The sequence below is a fragment of the Citrus sinensis genome, chromosome 5 (assembly GCF_022201045.2).
Source record: "Citrus sinensis cultivar Valencia sweet orange chromosome 5, DVS_A1.0, whole genome shotgun sequence".
NCBI lineage: Eukaryota > Viridiplantae > Streptophyta > Magnoliopsida > Sapindales > Rutaceae > Citrus > Citrus sinensis.
Window position 1 is genome coordinate 2729516 of NC_068560.1, and position 15926 is coordinate 2745441.

Below are 15926 nucleotides of genomic sequence, written 5' to 3' on the forward strand. Positions count from 1 at the left end.
TAGGTGAGTGGGACTTTGTTGGTGACAGGCTGTCTCCAGCTGTGTCCAGTCCGAGTCTGTAGGTTCGGATTTAAAAAAATAAAATTTTTTGGGACTTCTGGTTCGGGTTTTTTACACCCGAGCCTACGTGGCTATTCGCCTTGGCGGCGTTTACGGCGACTTGTTTCTGTATTTGTTCTGTGTTCTTTCATTCTTTTCCATTTCGAGTAATATCACCTAGATCCCTGCCGTTCTAACTAATCAGAAAATGCAACAACTGTTCTGTACTTTTGACATAGGTGTCTAATTTCTGGTAAAATTTAACACGATTCGATTATTCAATATGAATATGACACGAATAAATAAATATAGATCATTAAATTTGATACGATTATTAAATAAACCCGGTCTAGATCGATACGATTTTTTTCCGTGTCAGATTAGAGTTAAAACTCTTAACACATTTATCCAAACAATGACACGATTATATTTTCTTTTTTAAATCAATTTCTAGGTTCTTATCTTTAAAACTCAAATATCAAATAAGATTCTCTCTTTTTATTTTTTTGAAAGGATAAATATATACATAGTGTTTTATTTATAAAATTTTATATAAATTTAGAACTTTAATAGCTAGCGTATAAAATATTGGTACACATGTATACGTTATGATATTGATATATAGTATTATTTACACATATAAAATTAAAAACTTTAATAGTATAAATGTGTAATATTTTGGAGGTATGTGTGTGTAACATTTGTTAAATATATAGATATTAAACGGGTTATTGGGTAACCCGTTTATTTTCTGTGTGGGGTTTGGATATCAATATTTTAACACGATTATTAAATGCGTCAGGTTTGAATCAACTTAAATTTAACACAATATGAAATTAACACGACCCGCGACCCGTTTTGTTAGCTCTACTTGGCCTCTATATGTTAGGTTCTATTAATGCATAGCTAAATGAACCATACATTAGGTGTATAATTTTGTGTGAGCACAGTCCGGTTAGGTTTAATTTTTGAAAAAATAAATTGAACTAAAAAATCCATCAATTTAAGGATTTCTTAAGTCAATTAAAACTATTTTTTTTAAAAGACAAACGGAAATAAATTAAGTTTAATACATCTAAATTTTAGGTTTCGAGCAATTTTCCTTTAAATTGAGTCATATTTTTCTAATTTCATATCAACTTCATAGTGAACTAGAACTTGTATGAATGTCTACTTGACTCTAAACTTTTAAGTCATAAATTTCCTATTCGACCCCTGTAGAGATCTATGTAACAGAATATATCAAATTATGCCTTTGTATATTATTTAGTGTAAAATCAGGGAACAAAATGATACTATTATGTCATTTCTCTTTCATTTATTTTGGGCGGTTTTAAGAGTCTGTCTGTTTGGTTAAGATGAATCTCTATCCCCGCTATCCTGTGCTCGATCAGGAAAATCCTTAAACTCGGTTAGTAACAACAGTTCATGATTGGCTGGAGTGTTAGCCGTGCTGCCGCTATCCAGCGTAGGATTTGGGAAAATCTAAACTGGACGAATGTAATTTAATGTTTGATGTCCAGATGCAATTAATTTTATAACAAAATCTTCGTGAATTAACATTAAAACGGCAAAGACTTTGGTAAGAAGATTTTGTAATGAATCTTACATTCCATTTATATTTAGAAAGAAAAAAAAAATTTATTTGCATTATTACCTCCCATTTCAGACCCTTTTTTGTTTGATAGTGTTTCTCGTGAAGGCATTTGATAATATTTATTAAAAAAAAAAAGAACATAATTAGATTTAAATTTTTTTATACACTTTTGTTGAAAACTAACTAATAATTAAATAATATTTTTGAAATATCTGACCGTGATGAAAATGAATTTAGATTTGGTGCTGATTGCTGAAGTAAGAGCTCACGAGCATTTTTAATAGTTTACGATCAAAATATTAAAAAAAAAATCGTCATAAAGCTCCAAATCCAATGAGGATTATATAGCAGAATTATCAGGCTACCGTATTCCTTGCATAATTGTTTATCAAATGCCAAATAATTATTTTAAGTTCTTAAAAAATATTAATAAAATAAAATAAATCAGGTAATGCTAAAAAAAAGACTATAAATAAATTCATCCAATTTTAAAAGTTGAAACAATTAAAAAAAAAAAAAAGAGTAGAAAGGCTTTCTAAGCTAGAAGATTATTGATCATTTTCAATAATAAATGAATCATGTTCAGTATTCAATGTAGATATCAAATATTGATTTGGTTTTTCATATAATATATCACATTAACAATTTTAATTTAAATAATGTTATAAATTTATTAAAATAAATGTGAATGCTTATAACATACACTTCTTAGTCTTCCACTGTCTCCTACTAATAACTTTTAACTTTTCTATAACTTCCACTTTCTCATAAGAAATTATGATCTATAATGTTTCTATTAATTTCATGAAATGACTGTATAACTATAAAAGAAAACTCATCTCTTTATTTTGTACATGAGTAATAATATAATCACAAATTCTTATACAAATTTAATTTGTACAAATTGATGTGCCATGATAAAATTACTTAAATTAAATATCTCAAACCACATGATTTATTTTTATTATTTTATATTTTTATTCAACCAATTAATTAATACCAAATTAGTTTATACAAAATAAGTTTGTATAAGTCCATACGGCTGTATCATCACTCAAAGAATAAAATAAGAGAACAATATATTATAAAGTGATTTTATTCATTCCAAATGTGTATAAAGAGTAATGATACAAACTTATCTTGCACACACTTGGAATTAATAAAATCACATTATAATATATTGTTATCTTATTTTATTCTTTATCTTATGTTATTTCTTTATTCTGTGTTGATGACTAATAACTTTTCTAATAAAGAAGAGAAAATTATTTTACTATTATTAACCTAAAGTTTCACAAACTTCACCGCACACCTATGCAATAAATAAGCTATCATTTGATTGGAAAATGTAAAAAATCATTAGAAAGATAATTCGAAATCAAAGTCATTGGTTGACTTGGGGCATTTTTAATTACTAAAATTGAGTGATTGGATCAGGTTTTTGCATAATATCTCTTTGATTTTTGCAATTCAAACTTAAGAGAGATGCCAGCCATAAGCTGTTTTCAATTTTTAGAGATGACAAAGACACAGCATGATTCATTATTGTAGCCAACCCATTTGGCACTTGCGGCCAACCCATTATGTTCAAATAATATATATCTTATAAATGATATTATAATAAAAGATCTGGTGGGATGAGTCATCTCTGTTTCGGTGAGCCGTCTAACAATCTAGATTCAAAATGAGCCGAATCTACTTTCAAATATTGGCGAAAAAATTCATCACCACGAGCAACCCATTGGGTTAAATGATCATTTTCTTGGTAGTGAAAACATCAAGATCAAACACACTCAAAACTAAAACATTACACTAACAACATGCCATCCGTACCGAAGCTAATACCCTTCGATCCAGAAACAAAGAACATATCCAGCAATGCATAAAACAACCTATCCAGAAAACTAAAATAAATAAAGCCAACCAATAAAGCAACTGCTTCTCGTTATAATAACTATTTTCCATGTTTCACTAATGAATTAACAGTTTCAGTCACCTGAGTTGTAATCAATAGAAAGAATAAGAGAGCTAACTATTTTCCATGTTTCACTAATGAATTAACAGTTTCAGTCACCTGAGTTGTAATCAATAGAAAGAATAAGAGAGCTGACACATTGTAAACGGTTACCTTTGCAGCAATTCCTTTTAAAACCTGACATCAATATATTAGAAATCCATTGTACTTGAATATTTAAAAAGCAAGCTGCAACTGAACTAAAAAACAGTAAATCAATTAATTAAGTCAACAGTGGTTCAAAAATATGCGAATGGAAATGTAAGAAATAAAGTTTCCCAATCACAGCTAAATAAACTCATAAAGACAGTGGACACCTTAATAAGTATAAAGGTTTTACTTAAAGACTGCTTGCTGGCGCCCATCTGGGATTGCAAAGAGAACCACTGGCTTTGAAGATCTGGTAAAAGGAACATCGCATCTGAAGTAGCCCTTCCTCTCCAGTTGCAAAATCTCTCCCCGCTTCAGATTCCGCATGTTTGAATCTCCAATAGCTGCAGTCTCAAATCTTGTACAGGGGTTGAGCACATCAAGGAAGTCCTCTCCTTCTTCCAGCTGCATCAACAACAATTATAAGCATTAATAAAACAGCTAACTTCATATACATGACAACTGGCATGTCAAGTTACACGCACCAGCACCACGATACTAGAATGTTAAGACAGCCCTGTACCAACTCCAGTATGCAAGCCCCATACCCATACATGGAAGTATCCCTACTACTAAATTTTGACCATTTCAAATTGATGGCTTCAATATTGAAATTAATGTAGAAGTAAAGGAATAAATCTGATGGCTAAAATAAGTCACAAATTCACATCATTCCAGAGACCCAATTTCACTATTGCACAGTTTAAAACATCAGAAAGATCTTGTGCAAGGAAAATTCTGATTATCATTATGTACCTTCTTCTTTGTGATTAGATAGTCAAAGCCAACCAATGTGAGGTTAACTAACTCATTTGTCTCAGGCAGCCATGTGAGCTTCAACTTTGTGTTCTTGACAGATCCTTCAAGATGCAAAAATCCTGATAATTGTGTAACATTTCCATCCTGGTCCCTACTAATTTCTTTTACTATGGCATTCCCCCAATCCATTAAAGTAATTTCCTCATTCGCAGAAATCAGCTGAGCATCAGCATGGTCTATCCATATCCTTTTTGTGTATGTCGTAGCTTTTTCTCCTGCACCTTCATACTTCTTATGCCTTGGAATTATGCGCACAAATGGTTTATCAGGGCCATCAGTTAGAGTCAGCAGTACACGTCTGTCTTCAATGACAGCAGTATGTCTAGGACAAACAGGATCAATGATCTTCTTATTAATGGTCCAAAGTTTGTCCCATTCCATAAGATTAAGATTTTTCGAAGCACCCTGCAAAAATAAGGATTCAAAAGTTAATCTTCTACTTAACAGATCTCAATGCATAACATATGAAGCAAGTCCACAAGAATTGAAAATGTGTGAGATGTGAAAATTCTTATAGTTCAACTACATCATCTTACCTGTTCAAGAATAAACTGGATCAAAGCCTCAACCAGCAGACCCCTACGCACAATTCCTTGGACAGTAGGAAACCGAGGATCATCCCATCCATCAACTTTTCCGTTTTGTACAAACCAGAGAAGCTTGCGCTTGCTGAGAAGTGTATACACCATGTTCAATCTGCTAAACTCATAAATATGAACCTTTCTTACACCCAGATCCTCCTGAATCCTATAGTACTGTGCATTGCGATCATGGTACTCACTAGATCTGAGTGCATGTGTTATTCCTTCTTTAGCATCAACAAAAGGACAAGCAAAATCATATGTTGGGTATACCTTGTACTTGGACCCAATTCGATGGTGGGGAATCGGATTGCAACGATAATAGACTGGATCTCGAAGAGATTTGTTGGGATCTTGCATGTCCAACTTCCCACGAAGACAGCACTCCAAACCCCTTTCAGATCCTGCAATCATTTCTTTCCACAATTTCATATTCTCCTCAATGCTGTTGTTTCTGCATTTTGATTCTATCCCGTCCATCCTTTCTTTCTGCATTTGCTCACGAGGCGTGTCATCAACATAAGCCTTGCCCTGACGAATCAAATTCTCAGCCATTTCCATCAAATCAGGAAAGTAGTCTGAAGTGTAGGTTACTGTTTCATATTTGATGCCCAATGTCTCAATATCTTTAAGAAGATTGTCCACAAATTCATTGCTTTCTTTAGCAGGATTTGTGTCATCAAAACGCACAATCAGCTGACCTTGGTACCGTTGAGCAAAATACTGGTTCAGTAGAGCTGCTTTTGAGTGCCCGATGTGAAGATAACCACTTGGTTCTGGAGCAAATCGCAAACGCACTTTGCCAATTTCAGCATCAGGAAGATCCACTTCAAAAGAAGGACGGCTGCCAGCTTTTCCCTTCTCAGATACATCCCCTTTCACACCCTGTTGTTCTTTTGACTTGGCTGCAGTTGGCTTTCCCAACCCTTTTTTACTGACATATGTTGCTGTCACTTCATCCAAAGAATCACTATATTCTGCAGATAACGAATTGAACCAACGCACTAGATTCTGGTACTTTTTTGATTTCCTCAAACTATCCCATCTTTGCCCAGTTCCTGGGTGGATCCAAAATTAAGCATCTATTACTATTTGGAGCACAGAGTAACAAATTTTAGGTGTTCAAAATGAAGAAGAAACTGTGGAAAGTTCAATCACTGCGTGAACCCAACAAAATGCAAAATCATAAATAGGAGAAAAGAAACAGTGATTTGTTTTGTATATCTTCAGAGAAAACTGAACCCATATGCATTATCCGCTAAAGAGAAAATCTTGCATATATTTTTTATTTTTGGTCTTAATGGTGCCACATGCTAAGTATTCAAGATAAATACACAAGTTTTGAAACCTTTACCAGCAAGAGCTGACCAGATAGCTATGTCCACAATTGATAAACTATGGCCAACTACGAAAGTACGTCTCTCAAGATACTTATCCACATAGGTGCATGCATTTTCAAATTCGGAACCAGATGAAAAGACTGGAGTATAATCCAGCCACTCATCAATCTGAAAAAAGACAAAAGAAAAGAAAAGGATTTGAATTACAATCTAAGCGGCTCTTCAAAAGGGGGGAAAAATTGACATTCTTATATTCATCAAATTAAGAATAATTACCTCACCAGCTTCATATGCATTCTGACCATAGAAATTAGCTACACGACCGATATAACGGAGGAGAACATAAGTTCCTTGCAATTTTGACCTATGGTACATAAAAGTTAAAACATGAGTACATTCTTAGTCAGCTTATAATTTTCTTTTCTTTGCTAAGAAATATAACCTGATTATTTTTGAAAGACAGATATTAAAAAAGAGAAACACAAAGATTGGACAATCGTGCCATTCTCATATGGAAACTATTGGCTACAACACCAAAAGAAATCAATAAACTCTGAACATATTCAAAAGGGTTTCTTTCTACCTAAATGCCCAAATGCATTAAAACATGAAAAAAATAAAAGCAGCAACAGATCATAAATACCCATTTGAGAAAGAAAACGTAGGAGCAGAGCCTGATGTTTCAGTTGGTATCGTGATTCCCGCAAGCTTGGTAGCAGCAATGACCGATAGTGGAGGGCTGTCGGCCGGAAAAGATAACACCTTAATCTCCATAGTCATCACCTGCACTATCAAAACACCAATATCAAAATAAAACAAGAACAATAATAAACAAAGCAGCTGTCATGTAAGACCGAAATCACAAGAGCTTAGCTGTTAAAAGAGATTTAAGCATCTACATTTATAGACTTGTAGAGAGAGAGTTTTGAAAAAGGGAGCGGTGGATTAGTGGAAATTTCTTTTGTTCCCACTCAGGTTTTATCAAAAATGCAAAACTAACGCTGTAGCCCACAGGATTAGAAAATTGGATTAGACCCTACAAAAGCAAAAAGTAATTTGAATATGTATTTTTAAACATTACAAATAAAAAATAAAAAAAATAAAACAGGAAACTCATTTGACCAATGAAAATTACGTACACTATTTAACAAACTGCATAATAAAATTTCTAATCCGACAGAACCTATCGGTTCATGGATATTAGAGAAGAGTAAAGTCAAGTCAAGCGAGAACACAGTATGCAACGGGCCGGACCGGCCCGATTGAACGTTCGAGGGAAACTGAAAAATCGTGACAGCAACCAAGGGATGGCACTTTCCCGGTCCGGGTTCGGCCTTTCCGGATCCGAACCCGGACACACAATTATATTACCGGACCCGGAGCCCGGTTTTCCGGGTTTTTTTACCCGGATTGCTTTACTTAGTTATGAAGGTTGTTCCTGCAGCAAATGTACTGCAACTTTTCCATAGCCACTTTCCCGTTTCAGTTTCTGTGGAGATGATTAGTCAAAAATTAACAGAGCATAAATTGCAAAGAGAAAAGCCGAGACTCACAAATATTAACAACGGCAGCTTATGAATATGATGATGAACACAGTACACAGCCGCGATCGAGTGGATTTCAACCCCTTTTGCTGGTCGCGACAGAGAAGGCTAGTGGTGCTGATGAAACGAAGAGAGCCGTGCCGCAAAGGTGGTGACAGCCGCGCCGTGGAGGTGGTGACAGCCGCGCCGGAAGGTGGTGATAGCCGCGCCACGAAGGAGCTGATTTGAAGAAGAGAAATTAGAGGAGAGTTAGAACTGTTGAAGAGAGAGTGAGAGATTACGCTAGGCGGCTAGGCTACTGCATTTTGTTTTTTAATTTTTCGATTTATATTTAATAATTTCTAACAAATAATATTAGAATAAATAATATCCAGATCCGGGTTCCTGATTTACGGGTTCACGTAAACCCGGATCCTGACCCGGAATCATGCGGGCTCTCAAAAGTTTATTCGGATTCCGCATTAAAATTGTTCCGGTGCGGGTTGAACCCGGATCGGATTATCGGGTTCTGTCGGGTTCGGGTTTGGTTGCCATCCTAAGTCCATTCACATTACCAAAGCAAAGCAGCAATTAAATAAAAAAAAAAAACAAATTCACATTTCACAGTACGTACTAAAAGCAAAGCACCAAAACTCAAAGTAGATAATTAAAATTAGCACGCACCAAAGGCAGGAGGACGAGCGCTGGCTGCTGTAGAGAGCTGGTGGTGGCGCGGCGGGTTGCTGGACGGGTGTGACGGTGGTGAGGCAACAATAAGGCGGCTGGCTGTCCTGAGAGGGATGCTGCAGTTTTAGGTTATGGGGTAATATGTGCTGCTGTTTTAGGTCATGGGGTAATTTTCATAAATTTTACACATATTAATATTTTTTGGTTCATAATTTTAAAGTTTAAAAAAATTTGGAGAAACTTTAAAATCATAAGATTTAATAAGATTGTGAAATTACGTTTTAAAAGCGGTTTTTAAAACTTTTTAAATTTTTTTTCACATTTTAAAATTTTGAATTAAATATATATATATAAATATAGTAATTTTCTTATCCAACATCATAAAGTGCGAAAAACGTATGAAAAAATTTTAAAACCGAGAGATTTTGAAGATTTAAAACTTAGAGCGCTTAAAAAGCACGGCTTATGCGTTTTTTCGAAATTCACGCATTTTAAAATTTCGAACTCTATATATATATATATATATATATAAGTTTATAATGTTTAATCATTTCTAGTGAGGGTATTCATGCACTAATAAATTAAAAACATAAATTTTAATATATTAATGAGAAACAATATAATTTTTAATGTATTAAAATATATGTTATTTTATATTTTAGTAATGTCCGCACTAGATAAGGACTTTTATAATGTTTACTAATAAATACAAGTAGAGCCTCCTCAAACTTTTATCCCAAGTAATTTTTTATAATAAAAACCTTTCCTAAAATATAAAAAGAAATTATTGTCCCATGTAATTCCATATAAATTAAAATGCCATGATTATATTAGTCGAATGAAAATATAAATTAATTAATCAATACAAATAGATAGACTAAAAATTTAAAATATATGTGATAGATTATTTAATAGATTTTGCTTAACTCAAATGTGCTTTTAAAACCCGCTATTAAAGAGAAATTTATTAAGTAAATATTTATCAAATCATTGTTTTTGTTAAAAATTATGAAATAAATCATTTTGAGTGTTTCAACCGTATTCCCATCCCAAATTGAGTCCTGATTTTGAGCCATGCCTACCAGAAGTGGCATCAACACTGCCCTAAATATAGTTTATAAACATGTAAACTAATTTTTTTACCACGATATGTTACATTTATTTTTTATTTGAATATTAATTTAAAGACAAAATTTATTTTTTCGTTTATTTATATTATAGTAATATAATATGTTAATGTTACAGTCAGATATTTATCATCTCCAAATTCGTATAATTATGCAGAGTTTAAGCTTTATATATATACACACACACACACGGGGTAAATAAAGATTTTTCTACAAATAAATGTTTACAAAGTTTGATCCTTATTATTAGTTCGAACTGAAAGCTGGCGCATGCATAAAGTTTAGCCAGGTTTGCTCCAGGGGCATAATAATAATAATAACACACAAATTTTAAATGTTATGTACAAAATTTTGATCTATTGATAATTTCTCAAGAGCAAGCAAACGCTATTAAAGTATTTGTTTAATGAATCTTCTTTCTTCTTCGTAACGCTGTTTTGATTGTATTTGAACAGATCCCATTTGCCTGTGAAGAGTCAAAAAGAAAAAAAAAAAATTTATATATACATATCCAAAACCAAACGTAACTGTCTTGTCTTCTGTCTGATGTGTCCTAATGCCATTATCCCAAAAATATCCATTGGTTACTCGCATTCCTAGGATCACCCCAGATCCGCATTTCACTGTGTGTGTGTGTAATTTTATCTTGTGTGTCACATAACTAATCTTTATGTTCAATAATCTTTTGGAAAACTTTTGGCCAGTTTTGTTTCTGGTTCCTCAGTTGGATACCAACTTAGTTGTTTTGTCTTTACCCAATTCGGACCAGAATTTCTCGGGTCCTAAATTCTCCAACTTAATCTAATAATCTTTCTATGTACATTCTCGAATTTGGTTTGCTATTTTTTTCTTTTTTTGATCTTGTTGTATAATGTCCTTCATTTTCTGAGTAAAAATTGTTTTTTCAATTCAGTTCATTTGATTTGGGGATCTGGGAATTTTTTGTGTTCATAAAAAAAGCATAAAAAAGTTTGAATCTTTTAACTGATTCGGCTGTTTTGGGATCGGGGTTCTTGTGGGATATTTGAAAAATTGATTCTTTTTGGGTTTTTTGGATCTCTGGTATCTCACATTTTGAGAAGAATGTGAGGTTTTTGGGGTGATGAATTTCAAAGAGCTCAAGCATTTGCATCATTTGATTGTGTGTTTTAATGAGTAATGTGCGAAGAAATATTTGAATCATACGGTTTCTTGTTTCGGAACAAGAGACCGTGACTGATTTGGATAAGCATTATGGGCTGCATTTGCTCGAAAGCAATTCGAGCGAAGAAATATATTGCTAAAAACAATGCCAAAGAGAAGGAATTAACCAAGAGAACAAACAAACGATTAGGTTCCTTTGAAAAGGAGAATGTAACAGTAGTTGTGGAAACGGATGGTATTGGCAATGAATCCACCACAAGGTTGATAAATGATCAATCTGTTGCTGATGACGATGTGGGGTCATCCGACGATGGGGAGAAGAAGGTTAAGCTTCAAAGGCGCAGCACCATAAATGTGCAAGTGGCGCAACCTCGGATGACTAGGATCGTTAGCGTGAGCAATGGGGAGAGAGGGGCTCAGGTTGTTGCTGGTTGGCCTTCTTGGCTGACTGCTGTGGCTGGAGAAGCCATCAACGGATGGGTGCCAAGAAAGGCTGACTCTTTCGAGAAGTTAGATAAGGTTAGCTGATTATCCTGCCTTTTGATATGATTTAGGATTTTGATTTATTATTTTTGGTTCTTGGTTGTAATGGATTATATGAAATTTTATGGCATGTAGGAAGTGAGTGTATACCTTTCTGTTGTATTTTTTTAATTCTGTTCTGCAGTAAATGGTTAGCTTTTCCATCAGAAGGTGTGATTCAGAGTAAGTCAATTTTGATTTCTTTAATTAAAACATGTTTGCACGTGTCGAGTTCAAAACTGGGATGATATCTCTATGACTAGCAACATAAAGTCCTTGTTTTCTGGATTTTTATTAATATTTTTAAGCCAATGGTGCAGATTGGACAAGGAACTTACAGCAGTGTATATAAAGCCCGAGATCTGGAGAACAACAAGTTGGTTGCACTGAAGAAAGTGCGGTTTACTAATATGGATCCAGAAAGTGTTCGTTTTATGGCCAGAGAAATCATTATTCTGCGTAGACTTGATCACCCAAATATCATGAAGCTTGAAGGTCTAATTACTTCTAGGGTGTCTGGAAGTTTATATCTTGTATTTGAATATATGGAGCATGATCTTGCAGGGCTTGCAGCAACACCTGGGGTGAAGTTCACTGAGGCACAGGTTCCTTCGTTTTCCCTTCTAGTTTTAGCTACTGAGACATAAATTGCAGTGATAGTAATGTGCATAATCATATTTATTGTTACAAGAACTAAAGAAGTAATATTTGAAATGACTTTCCTACAAAATCTGGGTAATAGCCTGTTACATTTGCAACCTTTGCAAGTTTAAGAAATAAGTGACTGTCAAGGTGGTGAGATTTCTTTTCATTTAAAGATCATATCATTTTGCATGCCACAGAGGTTTTGCATTGTGCATTATTTGTCACTTTGATGCTTCCTTATTCAACAGCAAGTTTTAACCAGAAAGAATGAACCTAGAGTTTTTCCCCTTTATTTAGTTTCCAATGTCGGATTCTATTCTTTGACCTTGCAGATAAAATGTTACATGAAACAACTACTTCATGGACTTGAGCATTGCCATAGCCGTGGAATTTTGCATCGTGACATCAAGGGCTCTAATCTTCTGATAGACTATAATGGAATTCTCAAGATTGGTGATTTTGGGCTGGCAAATTTCTTCAAATGTTCTCAGAAGCAGCCTCTAACAAGTCGGGTAGTAACTTTGTGGTACCGACCACCCGAGCTTTTGCTTGGTTCAACCGACTATGGAGCTTCAGTAGATTTGTGGAGCAGTGGTTGCATTCTCGCAGAATTATTTGCTGGGAAGCCTATCATGCCTGGAAGAACAGAGGTACTATTCCTAGCCTGTTCTTTTAAGAGTACTTACTATTTATCATCTCCATCAATTGCCTGACACATTGTTAATCTTGCATCCAGAAATTTCTTGCAGTACAGCAGCAATTTGATAACTCTCTGGGCATTTTTTGTGTGTATTAGGAGAACAGACAGAGATAGTTTGTCTGTCTGTCTGTCTGTTTTATTGCATTTTTTATTCTCATTGATCTTTCTATTCGTTGACTTATAAGAGTTATGAGCAACTCATACATTACATCCTTGCTAAAGGGGCAGCTCTCAAATTCCATCCACAACCAGTTATTAGATGTTTTGCACATGTAGTCTTTAGTGAAATTGATAGGATGTGAAATCCCTTAATTTATCTTCTATAGGTAGAGCAACTGCATAAGATCTTCAAACTTTGTGGGTCACCATCTGAAGAGTACTGGAAGAGATCAAAATTGCCGCATGCCACCATTTTCAAACCACAACAACCTTACAAGCGTTGTGTTGCTGAGACATTTAAGGATATTCCTTCTTCGGCATTGTCTCTTTTGGATATTCTGCTCTCAACAGAACCTGAGGTTCGTGGAACAGCTTCTTCTGCACTTCAAAATGAGGTAAATTTGTGGGACTCGAGATGTTTATTACCTTGTTTAGGAGTTTGCTCAGATTGATTGTGCACGCTAAAGCATTCCTTGCAAATTTTTCTGTTTTCCAGTTTTTTACGACAAAGCCTCTTCCCTGTGATCCATCTAGTTTGCCTAAGTACCCACCTAGCAAGGAGTTTGATGTCAAACTTCGAGATGATGATAGAAGGTGATAATTTCCTGAATCTTTATATAATTTAGTTTTTATTTAATGGCCTCTTTTACTGCTTATGGCCTTTTCATTGGTTTGCAAAATCTGATATCCATATCTTACAGGCTTAGGGCCTCATGAAAATTATTTGATTTACAAAATTTGGATAGAATTACACCTCTTACAGAAATTTTTACCAGTATGGAGTGGTAACTAAGCTCTGATTTGTTAGTGTAATCAGTGGTAAAGAAATTTTTTTCTGGCAATTAGGTTCCTTCGTATTCTTTTTTTGACTGGAGGATAAATTGCAGTTACTTGGCAAAGCAGTAATCTCAATAACAAGAATTTATTTCACTAGCATGATAAATGATTTTATGGCTTATCCAGGAGAGGAGGAGGTGGAAAAGGACGAGGTCTTGAGTCAATTAGGAAAACTGGCAAAGAGTCTAAGGCTGTGCCTGCACCAGATGCCAATGCTGAGTTGCAGACGTCCATACAGGTAATACATTCATTCTAAAGTTTATTTTTAACTCCCTCATTTTCATGCCATGGCTGCATCCATGTTTTTGTGCATGTTTACAAAATTCTGATTTCTCTAACGATTATACTTTTTTGGACTGATACAGAAGCGACAAAATCAGAGTAATCCTAAGGCCACTAGTGAACAATTCAATTCCGACGAGGATAGTGGTTCTGGGTTTCCTATTGAGCCTCCCAAAGGAATTGGAAGGAATGCTGGTGGGCAAACAATGAAACCCACTACCGTCGGGGCTTCACTGAATATGACAATGGACAGTGACAGAAATTCAAGATCTTACATGCATCCTGGGGCAGCTGGGTTATCCAGATTTGCCAATTCCGTTGCAGTTAGAGGTGGCCATTCCCAGTTGGATTGTAGCAATAGAGTGAATTCACAGTGGTCAGATGACTCTGGACATGAGTGGTCCCAAAATTTGCTGGACAGACCAATGTCTTCATATAACAAGAAGGGCGAAAAGCCTTCTGGAAAGGAGTCTAAGACGGTAAGGAAATTTTTAATTAAATTTAGATTGAAGGAAAATCATTTAATCTGGATAAATGATCTATATATCTGTTTATATATTGCCAAGGGCATCCCAGAATTACTGAATCTTTAATTTAAGTTTTCAAGATACGGAAACATCCACGGACCATTTATTTTAAGAGACCTTCATTAATGACAAGAGCCTTTCATTCTATTTTGAAAACTTTGTGGACCCTCCTTTACTAAAGCAAAACCACAGAAACATCCACTATACATTTTCACGCACAAACCAACATGAATCAATCTGATCTGGATATGTGTTTTTTTTTTTTTGACATTCAAGAAGCTGCTTCAAATACTCTTGATTTAGGCGGTCTAGTGGCTGATCTTGAGACTATGGTGCCGGACTTCTTGAAATTTTATTAAAGACGCTAAAAAACTTTTTAACTGTTGGGCATGTTGGCCTGGCAGTTTGAACTGTTCACTATGTTCTCGCAAATTGATTGAACAATCTAATCTCACTGTTGTGCAGTGTTTTATGATTTTAACCACTCATTATAGACTTCTAGAATTATGGACTAACTTTTTAGTCTTTTTGTTTGACAGCAAGATTTTGCTTCCAAGAAGACCCGAATGCATTACTCTGGGCCGATACTGCCTCCAGGAGGAAACCTCGAGGAAATGCTCAAAGAGCATGAGAGACAAATCCAGCAGGCAGTTCGCAGAGCTCGAGGGGACAAGACCAAGGCCCAGAAAAATGGCGAAAGTGGACAAACACAGTCTCTTCTTCACTACGGAAGAAACGGCAGGTGACACTAGAAATGAAGATCATAAATGCCTCAATTTTGATGCAGAACATCAGTGCAGAATTGCTTGATTACACATTAGGAAGAAGTACCCCTTCTGGGGATCTGACTAGTCCACCACGGTTAAAAGGCTATGGATTTCGGCCCACCAAATGAATAATTTTTACGATCAGAAATTCATTTTGAAGTTTTAACCATAGAAATTCTTTAGATGATTTAACTAGGTGGGTAACTGAAAGCAGAATTTAATCCATTGCCAAGTGTATGATACCATGTGGTGATTGGTTTTTTTGAGGTTTGGCATGACAGTCAATTCTTTAGTTGTTTGAGGAAGAGGTCTCTTAGGCAATGTTCAATTGTTAGAGCTATGCCTTGTACAGGTTAAATTTTTTCAATTATATATATCTATTTTTACCTCATTCTCTGTATGGTTTGAGTGATCTTTCAAAATATAGTGAATGAAAAAGCAGAATCACTAAACATTATGTTTATCCG

General features: G+C 34.8%; 2 protein-coding genes across 8 annotated transcripts; one reads left to right on the forward strand and one right to left on the reverse strand.

The window, feature by feature from the left end:
• Positions 1–3846: 3846 nt before the first annotated feature.
• Positions 3847–8915, reverse strand: LOC102616460 (glutamate--tRNA ligase, cytoplasmic). 7 transcript variants are annotated; one of them, XM_052440939.1, is made up of 8 exons: positions 8748–8915; positions 8094–8303; positions 7184–7323; positions 6817–6904; positions 6555–6708; positions 5156–6258; positions 4557–5024; positions 3847–4205 (listed from the first exon to the last, which is right to left on the reverse strand). In XM_052440939.1, the coding sequence occupies exons 3-8, from the start codon at positions 7318–7320 to the stop codon at positions 3987–3989; spliced, it is 2169 nt and encodes a 722-aa protein (XP_052296899.1). In that variant the 5' UTR covers positions 7321–7323; positions 8094–8303; positions 8748–8915; the 3' UTR covers positions 3847–3986. The 7 variants fall into 7 exon arrangements, with proteins under 7 accessions (XP_052296899.1, XP_052296898.1, XP_006470964.2 ...); XM_052440938.1 differs by having other exon boundaries at positions 7184–7328; XM_006470901.3 differs by lacking the exon at positions 8094–8303.
• A 709-nt stretch (positions 8916–9624) lies between these two features.
• Positions 9625–15850, forward strand: LOC102616169 (probable serine/threonine-protein kinase At1g09600). The gene is made up of 8 exons (XM_006470900.4): positions 9625–11539; positions 11863–12147; positions 12520–12837; positions 13214–13441; positions 13543–13640; positions 14010–14121; positions 14249–14644; positions 15232–15850. Exons 1-8 carry the CDS (start codon positions 11111–11113, stop codon positions 15436–15438), a joined length of 2073 nt encoding a protein of 690 aa, XP_006470963.2. The 5' UTR covers positions 9625–11110; the 3' UTR covers positions 15439–15850.
• The last annotated feature ends 76 nt before the right edge of the window (positions 15851–15926 follow it).

Bases quoted from the DNA above. Each gene is read 5' to 3' on its own strand.
- LOC102616460 (XM_006470901.3), bottom strand. From the start codon at position 7,320: ATGACTATGGAGATTAAGGTGTTATCTTTTCCGGCCGACAGCCCTCCA. The intron at 6,905-7,183 runs GTATTTATGATC...TATGTACCATAG, and splicing joins ACGTTTTCTTTCTCAAATGG to GTCAAAATTGCAAGGAACTT. The intron at 4,206-4,556 runs GTACATAATGAT...TTGTTGATGCAG, and splicing joins ATCTAATCACAAAGAAGAAG to CTGGAAGAAGGAGAGGACTT.
- LOC102616169 (XM_006470900.4), top strand. From the start codon at position 11,111: ATGGGCTGCATTTGCTCGAAAGCAATTCGAGCGAAGAAATATATTGCT. The intron at 12,148-12,519 runs GTTCCTTCGTTT...TTGACCTTGCAG, and splicing joins TGAAGTTCACTGAGGCACAG to ATAAAATGTTACATGAAACA. The intron at 12,838-13,213 runs GTACTATTCCTA...TATCTTCTATAG, and splicing joins TCATGCCTGGAAGAACAGAG to GTAGAGCAACTGCATAAGAT.